Genomic DNA, 20,739 nt, shown 5'->3' on the forward strand with positions numbered 1-20,739 from the left:
TTGTCTTATGGAAGAGTATTTATTTAAAAGTATGGTAGATGGTAAACAGATTCAATTGGAATCTCAAGACTAAATGCCAGATGTTGACCTCTCAAGTAATTTAGAATGCTTTAGATGACCCTGCACCCAGCCATCAGCCAGCCCTGCAGATGGACACAGGTCTGTGATAAGATTCTGTATCTAGGAGCTCTGTTCCTATATATTATATATATGTACAAGTTTTAGCACCTAATTATTTCCTGTAATGCTATTTAAAATTCATTTGAAGCACAGCAGCTGATGGAACAAGCATTTACTACCTCCAAAATGCTGAGAGATTACTACACCAGCTGCCAATTGCCAAATCTTAAGCAGGGGAGTTTTCAGGACTCAAGCGGTTAATCATGGTGTGGTTTATGCAAAGCTTCCAAGTACCCACAAAAGAAACTAGAAAATATTGCAAAGTCAACTGAACTACACTGAAAAAGGGGTTTGGGGTTTATTTGTTTAGTTTTTGAGAATGTTGATTAGGATTGTTGGGCTTTTTTAATACTCATCTTCCTTCCAAAGTGAGCAATTTTGCACTAGTCTGTCAGCTTTCCTACCTCCAAAAGTGATTAGAGTAGCAAGTGCCACTGAAGGTAAAGCACAGGCAGATGCAAAAGTTTGTGAGGAAACCGTAATGCAAAATAGAGGTCTCATGAAATGCTGTAGGCTATACACTGACATGTCTCTGACATAATTCTTCTGCAGGCCATAACTGTTTTGTCCTTAATGTCTTGTGGCAAAAAAATCCCTCCAAACATCAATCACTTAAGATAAAACTATGCACTTAAAAGGATCTCTGCAAGTTAAGAAATACACTGGCTATGGTATTAGTGTGGTGAACCAAGAGAGGAGATCTAAGCAAAGTGATTCTGATATTTTCCAGAGCCACATGGAGTACACCACACCCCACCCTTTCCCATGGCAAACTCACCAATGACAACCTCACAGGACGTGTAGGCCTCGGACACCTGGTATGCGCAGCGCGTCTCCGAGTAGGTGACGCCGCCAATGACAAACACGATCAGCCTGGCGCTGCTCCTGCGCTCCTCCCTCTGACTCGCGCGGGGCTTCTGGCGGGCGCTGCAAGGCAGTTCATGGCAATACACTTACACAGCTTGCCTAACTCATTTTTGGCTAAAATTACACAGTCAACAAGCAGTAGCAATTTTTGTCATGCAGTTCAGGGCTTGATTATAATTTCAGCAAAAGTATTTAGATAAATTGATACGTTGCTTTTATTAAATTTTGTAAATTATCACATTACTCTAACTGTTTAGGTATCACTGGGGGAAAATTAATACAAAACAAAAACCTTGTTTTACACACAGCTAACATGCCAAGAACTCCTGCCAAGCAGCTTAACTGCATGCTCCCAATTCCAGTGGCATTTTTCATGAGAGGTTCATTTGAAAAATCTGGAGTAGTAGGTTTTCCTACCTCTGAACACAAACAGAATCTCTAAAGAAAACTTTTGTCTGTTATCAAATCAGATTCAGATACCTAGGAAAAACAAAAGCAGCCTGAAGTGCTTAGAATCTAATACACAAGTTAAGTCATCTGCAGTCCTGATTTCCCTGCTAGAGTGCCTTCAAGATTCCTACATTTCACCAGCCTGTAAGACAGAGATCCAGTTCCAGTGTGCAGGGACTTGCTCTGATCCCTGGCACTGATCATCCTAGTGCATATCCAGGAATAGAAGGATACACCACAAATAGTTTAATTAGAAGTGGATGTAAAAAAACCTATTTTCCTAAGGCTGTGTATCTCCACTTTTTGGGTTTTTTTTTATTTAGAAAGGTACCAATTCCAATTCAAGTGTGTCTTTCACATTTAGGATATATTTAATGTTTCCCTCCCTGAATTCCAGCATCCTATTAGTGCAGTGAGCATTCCTGAGAGAGGAACACTCATAGTTAGCATTCCTGTGATAGAAACACTCTTGGGAGTCTTGATTCCTTTGTCTCTCCTTTTAAATAACACTATAAAAAGTGATAAAGCCCTCAAATTGGCATGTATTGGTCATGAGGTTCAAGAGCTAGGTGAATTAAAAGGAGAAAGAAGGAACAGTACAGGTGAGCTAAAAAAAAAAAAAGACATTCTAAAAATCACCTCACAGTGATAATCATTAAATATGCAAATACTCATTTCACATTCATTAGCAGAGAATTCATTTCAAGATCTCCAGCTGTCCTGGACTTGCCTAAACCACTCCGTGGCAACAAGGGTCAAATGCCTAACAGGCCCATATTTCCTAATGAGAGAGACTATAGAAGATTAAATTAATTTCCTGAGGTAATTAACCCCAATGTCACCACCACTAACATAGCAGAGACAACTTCCAGAAGTAAAACATTCTTTTTACCTAAGTCACAGTACTGAACATTTATTGCTGAAACTACTTCACACTCAATGGTTTAAACTTCTCATTATGCAAATATGAAATGTTATTTCTAACCTTGAAGCAAAAGGGAGATACTACAAATAAAAAAAGCTATACATTACTAAGAATTATTAAAATAACAACCAAGTTGAGTATGTTTTAGATTAAATAAAAATACAGGCTTGGCACATGAACATTACCTTACATGTGTTATTCCACTGTTCAGTAAGCACACTTCTGTAAGGCTTTAGAAAGTAAACGACAGGAATACTGAGATCTGGGTAAACTGTGCTTCAGGAAATGAAACCATTTACCTTACTGCTCCTGAACCATTCCAGGTGGGAGGGCAGCGGGAACAATAAGGCCAGTCTTTTGAATCTAATTTGTTTTCTATAGCATCCTGAAGTGAAAATAAAGACACACTTTAAACAGGCATACAGACCTTAACTCCACCAAGTTTCAGCTTTCAGAAAGGATATCTAACTGGCATTTCATACCAACACATCCAGCCCAACAAATAATTGCAAGTAGCATCTCATGAATAATACTCCTATGTAACAAAATGCTAGACCACATAATGCTAAAATATATTAAAAGTGTTTTGTGTATGACAGGGAATTGTGAGTATACGTGCTTTTTTTACAAACATAGACTGATTTAACTTTTCAGATTTCACTAGCAGCTTTTCATCTGTAAAAACCTTAATGTATTTAATTTCTATATGGCAATGTATGAGAGAAGTCAGAGTCCTGTAAAAACATAAATGAACATGAGAAAGCCATCAAGAATGTATGAATGACAACACTGGATCAGACTAACACCAGTGAACTCACTATCCTGTGTGACATCAGTCACTGACTGATGCTTAGGAAGAGGTTTAAGAACAACGAAATTACACTTCTGGCATGTAACACCTTCCAGGCTCTACCACAATACAGTTTAGATTGGAATTGCAGTTTAAAGACCCATTGGAGTTAAACCAAGAAGATACATATCTCTAAATTACACCAAACACTGCCAATCCCAGGACAAACTGTTCTAAAAGACTTCTTGCTTTCACTTTCATTTGCTTCACCTTGAAAATGACCTCTAATAAGGAGTATTACTAACAAGCAGTCTAATGTTCTATATTGCAGACAGACTAGAAGTGATCAATTTGCCCACCAGATGTATTTAACAAAATTAACTCAAAATACTGTGGAACTCAAAAGATGGGCTACAACAGCTCACTCAGGTAAATTTCTGCACCGCACCCATGAATTAATTAGTTGGTGAAATTTACCTCCATAACATCTTTGATAACAGGTGTCCACCTAGAAAGCTGAAAGGTTTCTTCTTTAGAACGGTCCCTTCTTATGTATTTATTCTGCTGAGCAACAAACTGAAAAGATTTTCAAAATATGGTTGTATTATTTACTGTTTGGATTTTTGAAACTTATTAGCAGTCAGCAGCAGAAGAAGGGGGGATAAGTATGAGATTTTAAAGAAATAATAAAAAATATAAAGAACAATAATTAATATCTCTAGAATTCAGAATACATTAGAAATACTAACTTCAGAGAGAAGGGACTGAGTAAGTTGGCAGTTTCCAAAATCAACTAGCTGAAGCCACCACCTGATAATTGCAGAGGGAACATTATGGGTATCTTACTTTAAACAACTAACATGAATAAATTTCAAATTTTTTTTCTTGTAATGTGTTTAAGTGGTAAAAGAAATCCTAGCAATTATCTGCTTCCAAACCCAGACCTGGATAATATTGCTAAGAGTTGCTGAAAGAACTGTAGGTCCTTGGACAGTAAGAAATCACAAAATAAATAAATACATTCTTACTGAAGAGATAACAGGAACATCAAGGTATTTCCAATTTCTTATCATATCACTATCACTTTCTATGTGTACATTCTGGATCAGCTTGTCCAAGTTCTCCTGGGTAGTTCCTTTAATATATGGAAAAGAGACAACAATTACCAAGTGACTGTAAGACCAGTTTTGTCTCACAGGCTATTATTTAGTGCAGAACTTTTGTTTGTTCTGTGTGACCAGTCTAAGTTTTACATAATACTATATTTCAGATAAAACTTTGTTAAGGTCCATTCTTGAGACCTAAACTCAGTACTGTTACAGATTCCTCAGACCAACATTCTGCCAATTTGCTCCTTTTCTACAAGAAATTTTTCCCCACTGACTTAATTTTCAGGTTGCCACAAATATGGAACTCCCCTTTAAGAGCTTCAATACCATGTGAAAATAAGAGAACAAAATATAATGCAAGGATAAGAATGGTATTAAAACACTCTATGAATCTACATTTGAATTACATCTCTTAACTCCTTGCTAGTAGTATCTTTGCTGCTAATGTGAGAGAAAATACAGAGGATAGACAGGATTTCTTTCAAACCCAGCTCTCCAATGCAGAGACTTAGGTTAACTACAACCACTGTACTATCTTAAAACTTGAGTTAAAGTTCATAGCACTGAGGAAAAAATGGGGCAACTTGTCATACCATTTGTGCTAAAGATATACAGGAGAATAGCTCTGATTTTGTCATAGCTGTCATGACTTTTGTTGAGCAGAACTGGAAGTAGGACCCTCATAGAGTCTTTTACTTTTTCACCTTCTGCATCAGTTCCAAGAGCCAAGTCCTAAATTAATAAAAAATAAAAACACACACCATGGTTAAAATCATTGAAGTAATTTAAATCAATGTTGTTCTGTATGTTTTGAAAGGCATTTTTATGAAACCAAAGGTTTCAGGAAACAATCAAGCTGCATCAATTAAACTCAGTATGACAAGTCTGACATTGATTTCAATAGTTACAGCATTAAAATAACACTACATAACACTTAAACATTTCAAACTATGATATCTAGCATTCTTAAAAATGTAAATTAGAGTCACAATGTAATGCATCACCCTAAAAGGTGCTTTTCCCAGACATGTAAAAAGGGCTTCCCTCTGCACAACATATTAAAGCAACCACATAGGAATTTCGAGCCCTGAAAACAAAGTTGATCCTTATACAAATTAGCCAGATTTCAAGACCAAAAAACCTCCAAAACTCTTTGGAACACTTCCTTATTGGGAGATTAAGAGCCTTGTATATTAGACTTAGTTTTAATACTACCACCTCAAAAACTGATTACAAAATAAAGGCAAGAGACATAGTAGCTTAGTCAGTTAAAGCAAGCTTCTATTCCTGCAAACAAAAAAGTGGTGCTTGCAATACTTGCAAAGTTGCTCTTTGTGGCTTTTTTAAACATACCTGTTCAGTTTTACAGAGCCTTTCTATGTTAGATTTGAACTTGCTCATGCAATCTTCTGCTATGCTAAGATGAACAACTTGCTATAAGACAGAAAGAACAAAAAAAAAATAAAAGAAAATCACAAGCTGTCATAGCTTGAATTTTTTCCAAGCATATCCATCATTTTTACTGGTTACAAGAGTCAATCCTTCAGTACCATCATATTGCCATAATACTTTGTAAAACACTAAACTGTTATGACATCTTCAATCCTCAAAGCACATAAATTATTTCATTCTTTTACATGGTAAAATGAAACACATGGAAACAAATTTTCTTTGCTAAATTTTACAGAAGGTGAAAACATGAATTTGGAGAAGAGCTATATAGCACACTACAGGAAAATGACAGACTAAAACTACATTTCAACAAAGTCAAGTGCACAGAATTATTTCCTGTGAAGTTGTGATTACAAAAGACCCCTTACCTTACTAATCTCTTTACGATAGAGTGGCATTTTCTTCATTAACTGGGACAGAGCAGATATGGATAACTGGAAAGAAATGCCACAAGTTGAAAATCTGTTACCCCAGTAAATGACGCACTTATTTCCCTTCCCATTACAGCCTGCTTCCCCCACAACCCTTGAAAATTCCAGTTGAGAAGTCTTAATTTCTCTAGTAGATCCATAAGTTACATGGATGTGATCAGCTGAAAATAACTAAATTACCAGGAAAAACAATATCTAAACTTAAACAACTTACTTTTCCTTCTGTTGCCTTTGTTTTTGATGAAGCGTCTTTCAAAAGTTTTGGTATTTCCCTGAAGAAAAGAGGAAAATAATGAAAGGCAGCAGCACATGAGTGTTTAAATTTTTTCTTAAAAATCTTAAAAGAACTGTGCAACAAGAACTTTTGAATGAAAGTAAAAGCTGAAATACAGGTCTGGCTTCAGAGATATGAGTGCTTTTATACAAAGGAAATATTAAACATTCTGTTTGCAATATCTTCATAATATCATTTGATGCAGCAGCTTGGCAGCACCTGCAAAATAATCCCTTCAGATTTAAAATATTTGAAACACTTGCCAGGAAATTACTTGATTTCCATTTACCTCAAGGACTGCAGGTAGCATTAGTATAACTGCATACCTGGGTACATACTGTATTTTTAAAGCACAATTTCTTCCTGGCATTGATTACTTAACTGAATCCAGTCTGTCTTGCAAACCATGTTCATTACTGCCTGTATTCCCACTGAACAGCTCTGACACCCTCCCTGTCACAGAAACCAAGAGCTGGCTTTGTTATTTATGCACATACTCTATCACATCTGCAATATGCTTGTGCCGCATCTTCACCCACAGGTCATCATCTTCCTCCAAAATCGCCTCCTTTTCCTTCCCACCAGAGCCTTCTGTTTTGTATCTTCCAGGAGAAAATTCAGACAATTATTTGGGGTTTGGGTTCCCCCCAGTTCTCATCACTTATTACAGTATTATTTGTAACAGTTTAATCAACATAAATGGTAACAGCAGTAATTGACAAAAATTTAAATTTCTAAGCCAAGCCAGTGCCTGAGAAAATATAATTTACAGGATTTTACAGATTACATATTTTAACACAGAAGCAGCAGATAAATTTTAGAATGATTCTTTGGGGCAAGAGCTTCTGTACATTCTTTTAAACGAACAGTGACTTGAGTTTTAAACACACATTTACATGCACCTCAATTTCTCTTCAGTTTTGGTTTCAAGTGTTAATGGCACAAAATAATACACACTGCAATTGCCAAGTGCATCTTTCTTTCTGTATTATAAGACTTTATAACTAAAGGAAAATGAAATTACATTCACCAGGACAAACTACTTCACATATAAAAGCAACTGTTGCACAGCATCACAGAGCAGCTATTACATGACTATAAGCAGCAATAAACCTAAAACAAGACCACAATCATGCCACATAATATTTTCACATTTATAGAAACTCACATAGTGCAGATTGCCAGAAAGCAAAAGAATGAAAAAAATTCCAAGATTAATGATGAAAGTCAGGTGGTGACTACCTAGAAAATATTCTGCTACATTTTCATACCCAGCAATCAAACCCAGACTCAGAGTCTACACTTTCTATTAAAATCTTCACTCAGTCCTTCTGACTAAAGATACACATTCCTCTTTGCTTGGCTACACAATGAGGTCAGCAGGTCTCTTGCTGAAGTGGATCATCAGAAAGCAAAGTCCTACCAAAACCATTGCTGTCAGAACAATCAGACAGCAAAGCACATAACTTATGCAAATTAACATTACACTCCAACAGTGCTTATAAACTGAACATGACTGATTTAAATGTGTATTTACAATAAAACATTTCAACAACTACAGAAATTAAATTATTGGAGCTATAAAAGTGAGCATACCTGAGAAAGACCCTAGCTTTTTCTCATCATTCAGTTAGTTGTATTGCTGGTCTTGTTATGCCAAAAAAAATGGAGAATATGAAAGAAAATCTAGAGAATCTCAATGTGCACTCCCAAGGCTTTACTTCAAGAGTAGTACAAGGTTCTTAGTTCTTAAAAAGTGCAATTTGGTGGACTCAAAACTTAACAACAATGACAACTAGATCCTACCTAACATCAGCTAAGGGAGGAAGTTAAGAAAATGATGAAGTTACAAATGCAGGAGGAAAGACTAACAATAAGTGAAGCAACCATTATGCAATATAAGCAGCTAATATTGCCATGGTGCAATTGAGCTAAACAATTTCAGGGATTTTATAATCAAGAATAAACTATTTAGGTTGGGTTTTTTTTAAGTACTTGCTTGTAAGTATCATTTTCAATGGGTAGCAGATCATATGCCATTGCCTGGAAGGTGAGCTCATGGAGTACAGTTGATACTGGGTCAAAACCACGATCAATTATTATTAGTTGGGAGTGGGTTTTAGCCTAGAAAGCCATCAAACAAACACAAAGTTAAGACATAAAGGAGAAAGTTAATGCATGTTAAATCTATTTGCATTAAGTCACAGCACTGCAGGTATTTTTAGAAAAATAACTGAAAAGCACTGCACTACAGTCCAAGTGTTTGTTTGAATATTTCAATTCTATACCATGGTTTTAAATACTAAGTTTAAGGCAATACTCTTAGCTCACTGCAATACACTCAGAAATATGAATTTTATTAGTCTAGTGAACAAAAAAGGTAAAAGAAAAACAAACAAAACCCCAAAAATGCTGCCCAGAGATTTAATAGATAACTTCATTGTTTGTATTGCAGATCAGGTAGTGCTGCAATACAGGAAAACACCTTCAAACATTCAACTGAAAGTTTCATTTGGGGATTTAGTGAAGTGGCAGTAGCAACAGGAACATTTATTTCTGTAGCAAAGTGCAAAGTCAAAATCAGAATGGTTTACCCCATGGTTTTGTGTTTAAGCAGCTACCCTAATCAGGCCTGATTTGTAGTTACAAATCAAAACCAATATTTATGTGAACAGCTGTATCTTTGTAGACAGTAAGTCCCTTCAGGGGAAACATTTCAATTCTGGAGCAAGCTCCTTCTACACATGGTGTTATGGAAGGTGATATTAAAACAACATTTATTCACTGGTCTTCAGGTTTGTAGCATCCCCCTCTATTATCAAAGGGCTAATTTTTCAAATAAAATCAGTTTGATCACACAAATATAGCTTTACCCCAATAGTATTGCCTCTACATGGCTTTCATACACAAGAATAACTAAACGGCAACAAGCTGCCTTTATTATTAAATAATATCTATATTTGTAGAACTAAATTGTTGAAGAATATTTCAAAGATTTCTTTTCACCAGACATACAAAAAAGTTTAAAAAAGAAATCATACATTTTAGTTCACTGTCTACCTTTATTTGGCTTCTCTCATCTGTTTTGTAGTAGTTTTCAAGACTTTTTTCAACAAGCTGTGCAAGTTTGCTGGCTCTATCAGATGGTCCACTGGGAAAAAAGGAAGCATGCAAAAATAACTTACATTTCTTCATCAGAACACTAAAATGCTACCTTTAAAACAGAAAACTCCCTAGGATTGATGCTCTGCTTTCATGAGTTCCCAAACTCCATTCTCAGTATTTCCAATATGTCTTCAGTTTTACATTATGATGTTATCTTTGAATGCTCCAGGTATTTTACACAGCAGAAACAGCTTCAGCCAAAACGCTGGCATTAGCTGGAACATGGTCCAGCACATAAAGTTTCACTCAGAGGTGGCAAACAAGAAAGAAAAACAAGAAAAAGAGAAAGAAGAGGGAAAAAACAAAACAGTCAAGCAACTGCTTGTTACCTTTGCAGAGAATAAGACACTACTTCACATTACACCACAGAATGCAGTCCTTGAATACAATTTCAGAAGCCCACTGTGACTTCAAAGACAGTAAATCCCTCTCAAAGTTCAAAAGAGGCATTCTTCTCAATACCTGTACTACAAGAAATCCTGATCTCATGTACCACAGTAATTTCTGAATTCCTTGGTGCCAAGCAGAGCTGCAATTGGCTGAACAGCAGCAGCTCTGTTACAGGATTATGCATGTGGCATACAAGAATGCAGCATATCAGTGTCACCCCCCTGACCAGACAGAAACAAAGCATTCAGAACAAGACAGGGTATAGCAAGAGCTGTTACATGCATTACACAGAAAAACACTGCTCTACCTACACTTCACAAATTCCTATCATTGCATATTTCAGACTTGTGGATTAAAAACAAATCATCCACAACCACAAGGGGGAAAAAAAAAAAACAAAACCATGCTGCAGCCTCGAGCTATGACGAAATAATGTGGTGGGTCCTGGAAGTGAACACAATTACTATAAAACACAATTTTGTCCCACCTTTTATATCGCACTCCTGGATTCTCATCTAGTGTGGCACACAATGTAACAATTTGTTCAGCCATGACTTGCAGTACAGCATCTTTCTCCTTGGTCTTTTCCAGAGTGGGACTGTAGCAGCGGTAGAAGGCATCTGGGATGTTGAGAGTAAACACCTGCATAAAGCACAAGCAAAATAAAAGAGCCTAACTTGCAGATTGCTAATAATTTAAAACTGCAAGAAAAAGTCATATATAGGATACTTAAGAAAAAACCCAAACAAACCCACACTTCATTCCTCTATCCCTGCTGAGCTCATCTTCTTGTTCTCAGACTTCTTCCCTATTACTCTCCCACGTAAATTACTCTATTTTTCAAATTATGGAAGGAAGGAACTAAACACCTGTCAGTGCCTTGTACAGAGCCATACAATGCACTATCAGAATGATCGTAGAAAGCATCAAGGTTAAATTGGTTTAAAATAAAAATTCACATATTGTATCTGCTTTTAATATGAAGAATTTACCTTGAATAGCTGAAATTCTTTAAATGCATTAAATCTCGATTAAAGCAGCTTAGTACTACAGAGATGAAAGGCTTTTTCAACAGTTTTGTAAATGGAATGCAAACATGGGTACAATCCCATTGTCAGTAAATGGATTTCCTCCAGCTTCAGATGGACTCTGTAACTACAGAGCCATCTAGATAAAGGTGTTTGCTTCACTCGAGTAGATAATCACCTGGACTTTGCCCAGAGCTCAGCCTGATCATTTACTCCTAGCATCCCAGGAAGCAGGCACACCAGTTAACATTGTTCCTCTGATAAGGACTGAAAAGGTTCTCACAACCCCAGATACTGAGAATACAAAACTCCAGTAAAAACAAGAAGAGTGCTGCCCAGCCTTAGTGCTGCTTATTTTCAACTACAGAAAAGTAGTCTTAATTTCTGCTTTCACAGTGAGTCCTCCAGAGAACCACAACATTTTCATAGGCTTTATTTGATACTGAAAAGCAGCTTTGGCAGGGCTCCCAAAACCAGCTTGAAACAAAACTTGTCAACATCAACCTCACTGGAAAGCAATCAAACAGGGCACCATGCTCATTATCCCCTGATGGATTCTCAACCAAAATAATAAAGAACCCTTTATAACGAAAAGGAATGTGTCTTCAAACCAGAACACTGCCCCACAGTGAGACAGGGGTAGCAGCAATCCCTCCTATATCCACCTGCCACTTGGTACACATAAGAGTTGTCCCTTTGACAGGTTGGTAACATTTGACATGGGAAGCATTTGTGGTTAGTTCTGGTTAGTTCTCCAGCTCCCAGAACTGGGCGGAGCTTGGAGGCTTCACTGTCTTAGTGAGCATCAGTGTGCCCTCTGTGTCTCATGAAGGGCACGAGCAGCAAATTACTTTTCAACACAACACCCACTGTGTGGCTGCACATGGAAAACACCACTGGTAGTATGGACATTTAATTGAGAATACAGAATTTCCATACTCTCCTCTCACTGAAAAGACTGTCAAGTGGAAATAGTTTTTGTTCCACTCCCCTTCAGTTCTCTTAGTCCATTTGTTCTCCTTTCCTGACTTTCACCAAGTCCTACTTTACTCCTATGCACCAACCTATCAAAGAAAAACTTCAGCATCAGCAGTAACAAACTCTTACCAAAAACCAGCCAGAATACTTGCTTGCTCTTAGGGAACAGATTCCTTCTTTAACCTCCCCATTGCAACTGACACCAAGTCTTGCAAAGAGTAAAACTTGGAGTACAAGAGCATTTGTTTTCATCTGAAAAGCATAAGCAAGCACTGGAAATGTGCCCAAATGGAAATATCGCACAGAGTTTGTCAATCAAAAGCTACACTCTATTTCATTGTTTTCTAAAAGGTCAGCACCACTTGAGAATAATCCTCCAGACTACTGTTAAGGTTAAGAATTAAACTTACCTGAGATTCATAAGGGAAGAATGAAATGTTGATCTCCTTGCATTTCTTTATTGATTTTGCACATGAAGCCTTAATTTTATTGAAGAGGCTGTCAGGACAAACTAGGGGGAAAAAAGAGACTCTAAATACAAATAATTTGTACTATTCCAGCTGTCAGCTCACTTATACAGTATTCAGAGCAGACAATTCTATATTAAGACCCAATTAAGCATAAAATAAAAAAAAAAAAAAACAAAAAGCCTACTCTTCCTAAAGTGAAATAGATTATATAATCAATATTCTGTTAATGAAATCTTTTTTGAGAAGCACCACTGCTCAATTTATACTGGCTTTTTGCAAGCAAAACATTGTTGAACACTCATTAGCAGTCTGCTAGGATGTTGATTTTATCAAAGTAAAGGGTTCTGCTATTTCTTCTCATGTTGGAGAGAAAAAAACATTTCCCAAGCTACAAAAAGAAATCATGTGTATATATCTGAGAGCAAAACAGAGATATGGAATTTAATTAGATCTCTAAGGTGTTCCACCACACTTCCAGGCTACACAGGATCCCAGTCTAGAAATTGAATTTAAGGAATACTTAGACGACATGAATACTACACAAACTTGGAAGTGACAGAGTTATTTCTCTAACTCAGGAGCTATTCCTCTCAACAGGAAAAGTTTTGGCAAATATTCAAACTGAAAGCTTGCCCACTTGCAACCAAGGACCATACAGCAAGACAGCAGTACTTTTCCACAACAATAACTGTTGCTTCAGCATGAAATTAAAGAAGAAACCAAGAGTTTGGATAGTGATTTAAAACTGCTTTGAGAACATCCAGTAGCAGATACAGTCCACAAAGAGGCATGTCTCAGTCTCTGCCTTCAGCAGCACGTTTGGGTTTTTTTGTTTTCCCCTCTTTAGAGCCATTTTAGTCACGCTGACTGACTGCAGGGCCATGTGCAACCACATGAACCCTGCTCCCAGTAATTGTCTCTGCTGCACAATTAATGTCATGCATGCAAGGGCTAAGCAGGGCCCTTCTTTCAGGGAAGGGGAAAAGCTGGCTCACAGCTCTGAAGGAACTACTTGAAGCAACCAATTACCGACCCAGCTCTTGCACAAAATTCTCATGCAGTTATGTTTTTGGTACTCTTGTTTATGTAGAGATACATAGTGTGACTTGAATTGTCTTCCTCCACACTCCAACACAGGAGAAGACTGGAATACTTAAAAATAAAACTACATTACCTAAATTAAAAGCAGAGGCGCAGAACAATCAAGACTGTTTGGTAATTATGAAAAATTACTATTGCCACATAGCATAGCAACTATAGCCTGGCAACCCAGATATATGCTTAATGACTTGAGTCTCAAACCTTCTAGCAAGAAACAGGGTCCAAATTTTTCATTTACTCAGCCACAGACAAGAGAAGGGAGCAGCTTACTTAGTTACCCATATAAAGTTACCAAACCACAGCCCAAAAGCTTACTTACAGTCAGTGAAATACACGTATGCTGCTTTGTATCTGCTGGATGATTTATTGATGAAGTCATCAATCAGTCCATCTACAGACTTATGGGGGCAAGGAAAATAAGGAAATAAAATCAAAAAACATCATGCCAGTGTTTTGCCTTTCTACACATACCAGACAAAGCTTCTCCCTCCTCTCCTCCTGCTCTATTACCAAGTCCCACTTAGGAATACTACATTTCAACATATAAGAAAATACTGAAGTTTAAGATTTTTAATTCCAGATGAAGAATAACAAGCAATTACAGATGGTCAGTCATGCACCAGGCTCATTTCAGGAAGCACACACATCACAGCATTTGCATCATTTTCCAGCTGTAAAAGTGCTGAGATTTATTGTCTCAAGAATTTTTAGGAAGTAACAGTAATCTCTTATTAGAGCCATTACTTTGAATTCTACTTTTCAATGTCTTGCATCATTATGTGATACAACATGTCTTTCAGTGGGGTTACAATTGCTAAGCAATGATACAGTGCCTACACTGACCACAAGGGGCACGTTTGCAACATATTCCATGGTGGCACTACTTTGTCTTTTCATCTTGGGAAATGAGGCATCACACAGAGGACTATCACAGAAAATGCAGAGGCAAGGTACTGCATAGCTGTACAGAGTAAATAAACATTAAAAAAAAAAAAGGTTTTTTCATTTTGCAACACTTTAAAATACTAACCTTTTTGGTGGGAGTTATTAAATATATTGCCTTCATGTGTGGGACAGGCTCACGGGTTTTATATACATTCTCCACCACTATAAAGTAAGAAATATTACATGTTTATAATTAGGAACATTATGCATCTTCAAGGAAAACATTGCACATATTTTACTTCATTTTTATCAACTCTATATTAACTGCAATCAAGTTGTCCACAATATTAGAGGTAAGGACGTACCTTCTGCCAAGAGTCTTGATTTATTTCTTTGTTATTTTATATACAGAAGGTTACCACAAGGCTTTGTCAACTCTCAGGCTAGTGACAACTGAAGTTGTAGGATTAAATCCTTCCTAGGTACTCTACACTTGTACAACAGAATGGCAATGAAACATGCTCCAGCTATGGGGCCCAGCAGGAACTCTTGGCAAGAGAGCTCTTTGCCCAGCACAGTGAAGGAGAGGGACAGAGAAACTGCAGGGCATCATCTTGGACTGCAGCCTCCCCTGTCCTTTGTTTGCCTGTGTCCTGGGCAATTACTCTGTTTCAACATAATTGCAGGCACAAATTAAGACATTTTTCAGCAAATCAGCTTCACTCATCTCTTGTTTTTCTCTGTTTAATAAAGTCATTACTGTATAGTTTTACAACACACTAGCTTGAGAATGCAGAGATATTCTTGTGGCTCAGAAATTTTGTGGGGGAGGAACAAGGAAGATAAGTAATGTCAGACATCTGCATGTGGAAAGACAGGTTCCTTTCAACAGTGTGCTCACTAAAAATAAAAGGTTTCTTCTTGATGAAAAGGATACATGTTCACCAAAAGTTTCTCACAAAGGATAAGTAGCACTTAAGAGTTAAAACACACACCAAAAAGCAAAACTGATACAGCTACAATTACATTTTCAGAATAATCACATTGTACTGAATAGCTGGAATAAGAAGAGTATTGTGGAATAAATAATGAGGTCTAAACAATGTCTTCTTACACAAGCATTTCTAAGAAGCTAGTCCTAAAGTTAATTAAAACTAGTTCATTTACATCTGGGGAATTTATTTCCATTTCAAAAATAGGCGCCAGCAAACAAACATCCATTCCTACCTCACAAAAAAACCCACCAAAAACCCCAAATCAAAAACCACCACAAGAACGAACAAACAAAAAAAAAAAAAGTAAAAATACAAAAAACACCAAAAACCCCCAAACAAACAAAACAAAAACAAACAAGCAAACAAAAAAACCAAAAAAACCCCACAAACCCTTAGAGCAATCTTTAGGGAAAAAAATTAAAGGGCTCTGCCTGAGCTCTCAGGCAGAGAAATATTTGTTTTTTTCCTTAAAACAAACAAACAAACAAAACAAAACACACAATTGACTAATTACTGCAGGAGCCTAAAGGTCCACTATTTTTATATCCCATAACTACTTGCCTTCATCAACCAAATAAAGACCATTTCTCCAAGGGTACTATCAATTTCAGTCTTGCCCTTTTTCTTACCAGGATATTGCCATTGGTGTATCAATAAGAGTTATGCTTACCTGTGACACCCTCTGCCAGCAGATCAGTCATTTTGCAGCACAGTGACAGTAATTTAGTAGTGTAATCATCTAAGAGCATTACCTAAACATATTTTAAGAAAAACACACACAAGTATTCAGATACATTAATCGGCTATATTAAATCCATGTCATTTCCTCCATAACTTGCCATAAGAGTTTGAAGCTAAAACTATTTTATCATTCTATTTTTTCATTACCTGCATACACCAACATTGCAGGGGGAAATTAATTTCATAAGGCAGCTCCTAATGGACAAGATTTCCAAAGACAAGCTCAATCTTAAATTTGAGCTTTGCTCCCCCTACTCATACTAGAAAGTACTTTGAAAGTTTCCTTGGACACAAGTCTTTTGAATTCCTGCTGATTTACCCCATGGCCTACTCAAATATACCTGTATTTATTTTAAAACTGTTTGATAGCTTAAGCAGTTCTACAGGTATCATACTGCTGAATCCTGCTACACATGCACTGCAGTACAGTTTAATTTTTGAAATTAATAAAGTACAAGTATTTCAAAAGGAAAATGAAGATTAACACAAACTGTTTCTAATTTTTCATCACACCTAATAAAAAAAAAAAAAAGAGACTACTAGCCATTTGTTCTTCCTGTAGTAGCCTCTAGATTTTTCAATTTATATTATACAGCAATCTGAGTTCCCAAAAGTAAAGTCTATTACTTGGGCAGAAAACAATCTTGAGTGAAAACACCAGACATTCATTTTATGTATTTGTTCTCTACTCAGTGATACAGATTTCTTGTTCAAGTGATGACAGAATTCTTATAAAAATTTTAACAAAATTGTACCTTCCATTCTTCCTCTTTGGTGAAGTCATCAAATACTGCTGATTTCAGCTCTGTAAGAAGAAACAGTTTAGCAGTTAGAGGAATCAAATTGTTACTAAGAAAGAAAATAATAATTCACTCATTTAGACTCATATGTTCAGAGCCCTAAATAGAAAAATTTACAAAAAAATCCATACTGATAAATACTTGCACAGAATTCTTCACCACAAACTGTCCCTGCCTGTTTCTAGGACTGTACACAGGTGTAATAACAAATTTGTAACCATATGAAAATTTAATAACGTTCATATTTTCTGACAACACTTGTCAGTTAATTAGTCTTTAGCACTACATAGAACTTCTTTTAATAAACTGCGTGCCCAACAGCCTTGTCCAAAATCTCAAACATTACATTTTTCTACAATATTTGCCTATAAAAGACACCAGAACATATAAATGGATAATTCAGTTGTTTTGAATCTCATTTCTGCTGTTAAAAAAATAGAAGTCAGTTTTCTCTCATAATAAAATGAAAGTGCCCCTGCACCATTCCAACTGTTATTGATTTTGCCCTCAACCTGCAGCTGCTTCACCCAAAGAATTGACCTACATTGGTTTACAGGCTCTCAAAATCATTTTTCTCCTGCAAGCATTCTGGACACAAAAACCAAACCCAGGTTAGTGCTCCATTTTTGTCCAGGCTTCATTTTCTTCTCACAGATTTTATACCAACCATATACCCTAACTACCTTTTCAGATTTTGTCTTCTCTGAATACATTTAATTAGTTGACAAAGGCTTTTTTTCTTCTACCTTTACTTCACAATCTAGGAAAGAACTATACACAACACTGACAGAACAGCAGGCTGCCAAATTCCTGTGTGGAAAAAAAAAAGCAGCAAACCACACCTTGGCAAAATTAATGACCCGTTTACAACACACTTCCTGAAGAAAGGACTGCTAAGCAAGTGCTGTAAAAAACAGAATTGCTAAAATGCTGAATCACTTAAAAAAATTATTATAGCTATCTATGGCTTGGCTAGAACTCCTTATACAAGTCTACAAAACAATTTAAAGTTGAGAAAAAGGAAATTAAAAGACAGAATTCCTTAAAGAAAGGACTTGATTTAGAGATTAACTATATGCAACAGGTCTCTGTATTTCACAATTTTATCCATGGGAACTACTGTCCCCTAAATACAGGTAGCTTTCTCTGTCCTCACAACTGTGAACTTCACTGAGGACAAACTTGTCTGAATTAACTTTTCCACACACTTCTGCTTGAATTCCACACACCACATGTGTAATTTCTATGCCTATTTACAGAGCAGGAACAAGATACACATGGATACAAGCTGCTACATAAAGCATCAGCATCACTATTTTAGACAAATCAGCCTTAATAAAAACCCCCTAATGTTTTGCTAAAACATTAGGAAGCAGCAGTTTACAGCCTTCAATTACCCATTTAAAAAGTGCCAGACAATGTCTAAAACTTAGTTCATCAATTTTCATTGTTGTTGTAGTTTTGGAAAGGCAACAGAAACTAGATGACTAACAAAGCACTCATTTCAGAAGTTCCTCTTAACTAAGCTTGTAACATAAAAGTTTTATTATTCACACTGCTTTACTGTCACTCTAATCTTTGTTCCTCACACTGGCAACACAATTTTCAAACGTCTTTATGACACACTTAATGACACGCTTATGGTTTGATCAAATTACTCCCTTTTAAGGTCCAAGTCTTTTATAAAATATCTCAGGACAAAACATTGGCCTTACAGTCATGGCACGAAGAACAAGACAGCAGGATAAACAGAGCAGCAAAAGTGGGGATTTCTAAGGGTTAAGTTTTAAACAAAGGTATCAAATTCATACAAGCAGGGTACAGGTGCCAGCAACGAGGACTGAACTCCAGAGGGACAGTCTGCTTTTCACTTCTAGTGACACAAACGAACAGCCTTCAGGTGGAAGCAGAGGAGGAAAAACGAAAACAAGGCGGCAGCAGGACCTTCCCACTTCAGCGGCAGCCGCCGGGCTGGCTGAGCAGCTCACGGAGTCACAAGCTCAGTACAATTAGGGTCGGGATGAGGTGGCTGCCTGTGCCTTTTCCCCAAAGGTCTCTCACTACCTGCAATACTATCAGCCTTTCTGCTCCGGCAATGAAAGGAGCACTTACAACTTCATTTTCTGTAACAAACACCAGCAGAACCGGCTCCAAAACACGGAGATAAAAATCTGCAGTTCACTTGTAAGCCTACCAGGGAACACCTTCAACTTATTCTACCAAAAAGTAAAGCCAAACACAAAGAGAGAGAGCAGAGCCCCTTCTGGGGTCGGAGCATTCTCCAAAAGTAGCAGTTCGGAGGTTACAGAGAAGTGCTTGAAGAGCTGACTTGGGTTTAGGCGCTGCAAGAGCCCGTCCGGCGGGCTGTAGCCTGCAAAGCTCACCCTTATCTCGGAAACGGCACAAGCGTCTCTCTGCAGCGCTGTCACTGCGGACACCCGCGGCAGCGCCGCAAGCCGGGGCAGCCGCCTCCCAGCAGCGCGCCGAGTCACGCCTGGAACAGGCGGCACCCACAGCCCCCGCCGGACAGCAGCTGCCCACAGAGCCACCGGGCCCGGGCCCGACCCCAACCCCGCTCGGCCGCCTCAGCTCCGACACGCAGCGCGGCTCCGGCCGCGTCGGGAGCGGCCCCGGACCTCACCTCGGCGGGCACCCCCGACCCCACACACGGAGCTACGCGGAGCCGGCGCCTCAGAGGCGGAGGTTCCCGGCCAGCCCGCGCCCACCGAACGGCCCCAGAGCGCTCTGGCCGCGGGGCCGGGGAAGGAGCCCCACAGTCACTCACTCTGCCACACGAAGCCCTTCAGCCCCCGCACCGCCGGCGCCATCTTGCTGCCAGCCCCGCCTGGCAGCGCTGCCTTCCCCTCCCTCTTCAAGGGCGGCGGCGGAGGGCGCAGCCCGATCCCGGGCGGGGCGGCTCCTGCCGGCCGGGGTCAGCCCCTCAGGAGCCCGGCCCACCCCGCCGGGAGCCGGGCTCTCTTCCCCGGCCACCACGGGGTCCGAAATTCCCACTGGGGAAGTGCCCGGTGACGAGGGCTCGCCCCTGAGGAAGGAGCTTCCTGCTCAGGTGAGCCCGGGACGGCGGGAGCCGCTCCCACCGCCGAGGCGGCCCTGGCGAGCTGCGGGGAGCAGAGGGAGCTGGAGACCGCCTGGCCGGGGGGGCTCCCGAAACCTGCCCTGGTCCCGGGTCCTCTCGGGGGCAAACCGGGGCTCCCTCACGGAAACGGCCCCCAGGTTCCCGCTGACGAGAGTGTAAACCACCAAGGAAAACACTGTCGAGTCATAGAACGATAGCGGCTGTTGACACCTATAATCGTCTCTCAGAAGTTATAGTTTGAAGATATAAAGTTGTGTTCTCAAAGGGGAACCAACACCGGCCACAAATACGAAGGAATGCGAGGAAAAATTGTTTCCACAGCGCCAGGTATGAAGAAGAATAGTTATTTTCCAGTCTGTATGGCGGTGTGCCACTCAAAGGGGAGTACAATGAGGGCATCATTCCCGACATTTTGAAAATAAGATCCTTCTGAGCGGGCAAAAATGCAATAGACAATGAACCGAAGACCAAATTTCATTTAGCTTAATTATTTTGTGAGTCTTGTATAAACCATACAGAATCTGCACCCTGTAACAGGAGGGAAGAGACGCCCACCAGCCATGCGGCCACAAGCCGATGCTGTGGTGGCCCCGTGTCACCGTGTTTGGTGG

The 20,739-nt window shown here is 38.8% G+C and overlaps 1 protein-coding gene across 2 annotated transcripts in view; it reads right to left on the reverse strand.

Moving 5' to 3' along the window:
* STXBP3 (syntaxin binding protein 3) overlaps window positions 1-19,890 on the reverse strand; it is a 22,058-nt gene extending 2,168 nt beyond the window's left edge. The window contains exons 1-18 of one of the 2 annotated variants that reach the window (XM_058030523.1): window positions 19,817-19,890; window positions 16,987-17,036; window positions 16,161-16,242; window positions 14,641-14,717; window positions 13,930-14,008; window positions 12,450-12,550; window positions 10,521-10,675; window positions 9,539-9,629; window positions 8,478-8,602; window positions 6,976-7,080; window positions 6,419-6,476; window positions 6,142-6,207; window positions 5,675-5,755; window positions 4,915-5,053; window positions 4,241-4,347; window positions 3,690-3,788; window positions 2,722-2,807; window positions 959-1,107 (exon numbers count right to left, since the gene is read on the reverse strand). In XM_058030523.1, coding sequence (XP_057886506.1) covers window positions 959-1,107; window positions 2,722-2,807; window positions 3,690-3,788; window positions 4,241-4,347; window positions 4,915-5,053; window positions 5,675-5,755; window positions 6,142-6,207; window positions 6,419-6,476; window positions 6,976-7,080; window positions 8,478-8,602; window positions 9,539-9,629; window positions 10,521-10,675; window positions 12,450-12,550; window positions 13,930-14,008; window positions 14,641-14,717; window positions 16,161-16,242; window positions 16,987-17,036; window positions 19,817-19,859 — 1,693 coding nt within the window. In that variant the 5' untranslated portion in view covers window positions 19,860-19,890. The remainder of the gene's footprint in view (window positions 1-958; window positions 1,108-2,721; window positions 2,808-3,689; window positions 3,789-4,240; window positions 4,348-4,914; window positions 5,054-5,674; window positions 5,756-6,141; window positions 6,208-6,418; window positions 6,477-6,975; window positions 7,081-8,477; window positions 8,603-9,538; window positions 9,630-10,520; window positions 10,676-12,449; window positions 12,551-13,929; window positions 14,009-14,640; window positions 14,718-16,160; window positions 16,243-16,986; window positions 17,037-19,816) is intronic. The other variant, XM_058030522.1, reaches the window with a different exon arrangement.
* Between the last annotated feature and the right edge of the window lie 849 nt (window positions 19,891-20,739).

Source organism: Melospiza georgiana, chromosome 9, assembly GCF_028018845.1.
Source record: "Melospiza georgiana isolate bMelGeo1 chromosome 9, bMelGeo1.pri, whole genome shotgun sequence".
NCBI classification, from domain to species: Eukaryota; Metazoa; Chordata; class Aves; order Passeriformes; family Passerellidae; genus Melospiza; species Melospiza georgiana.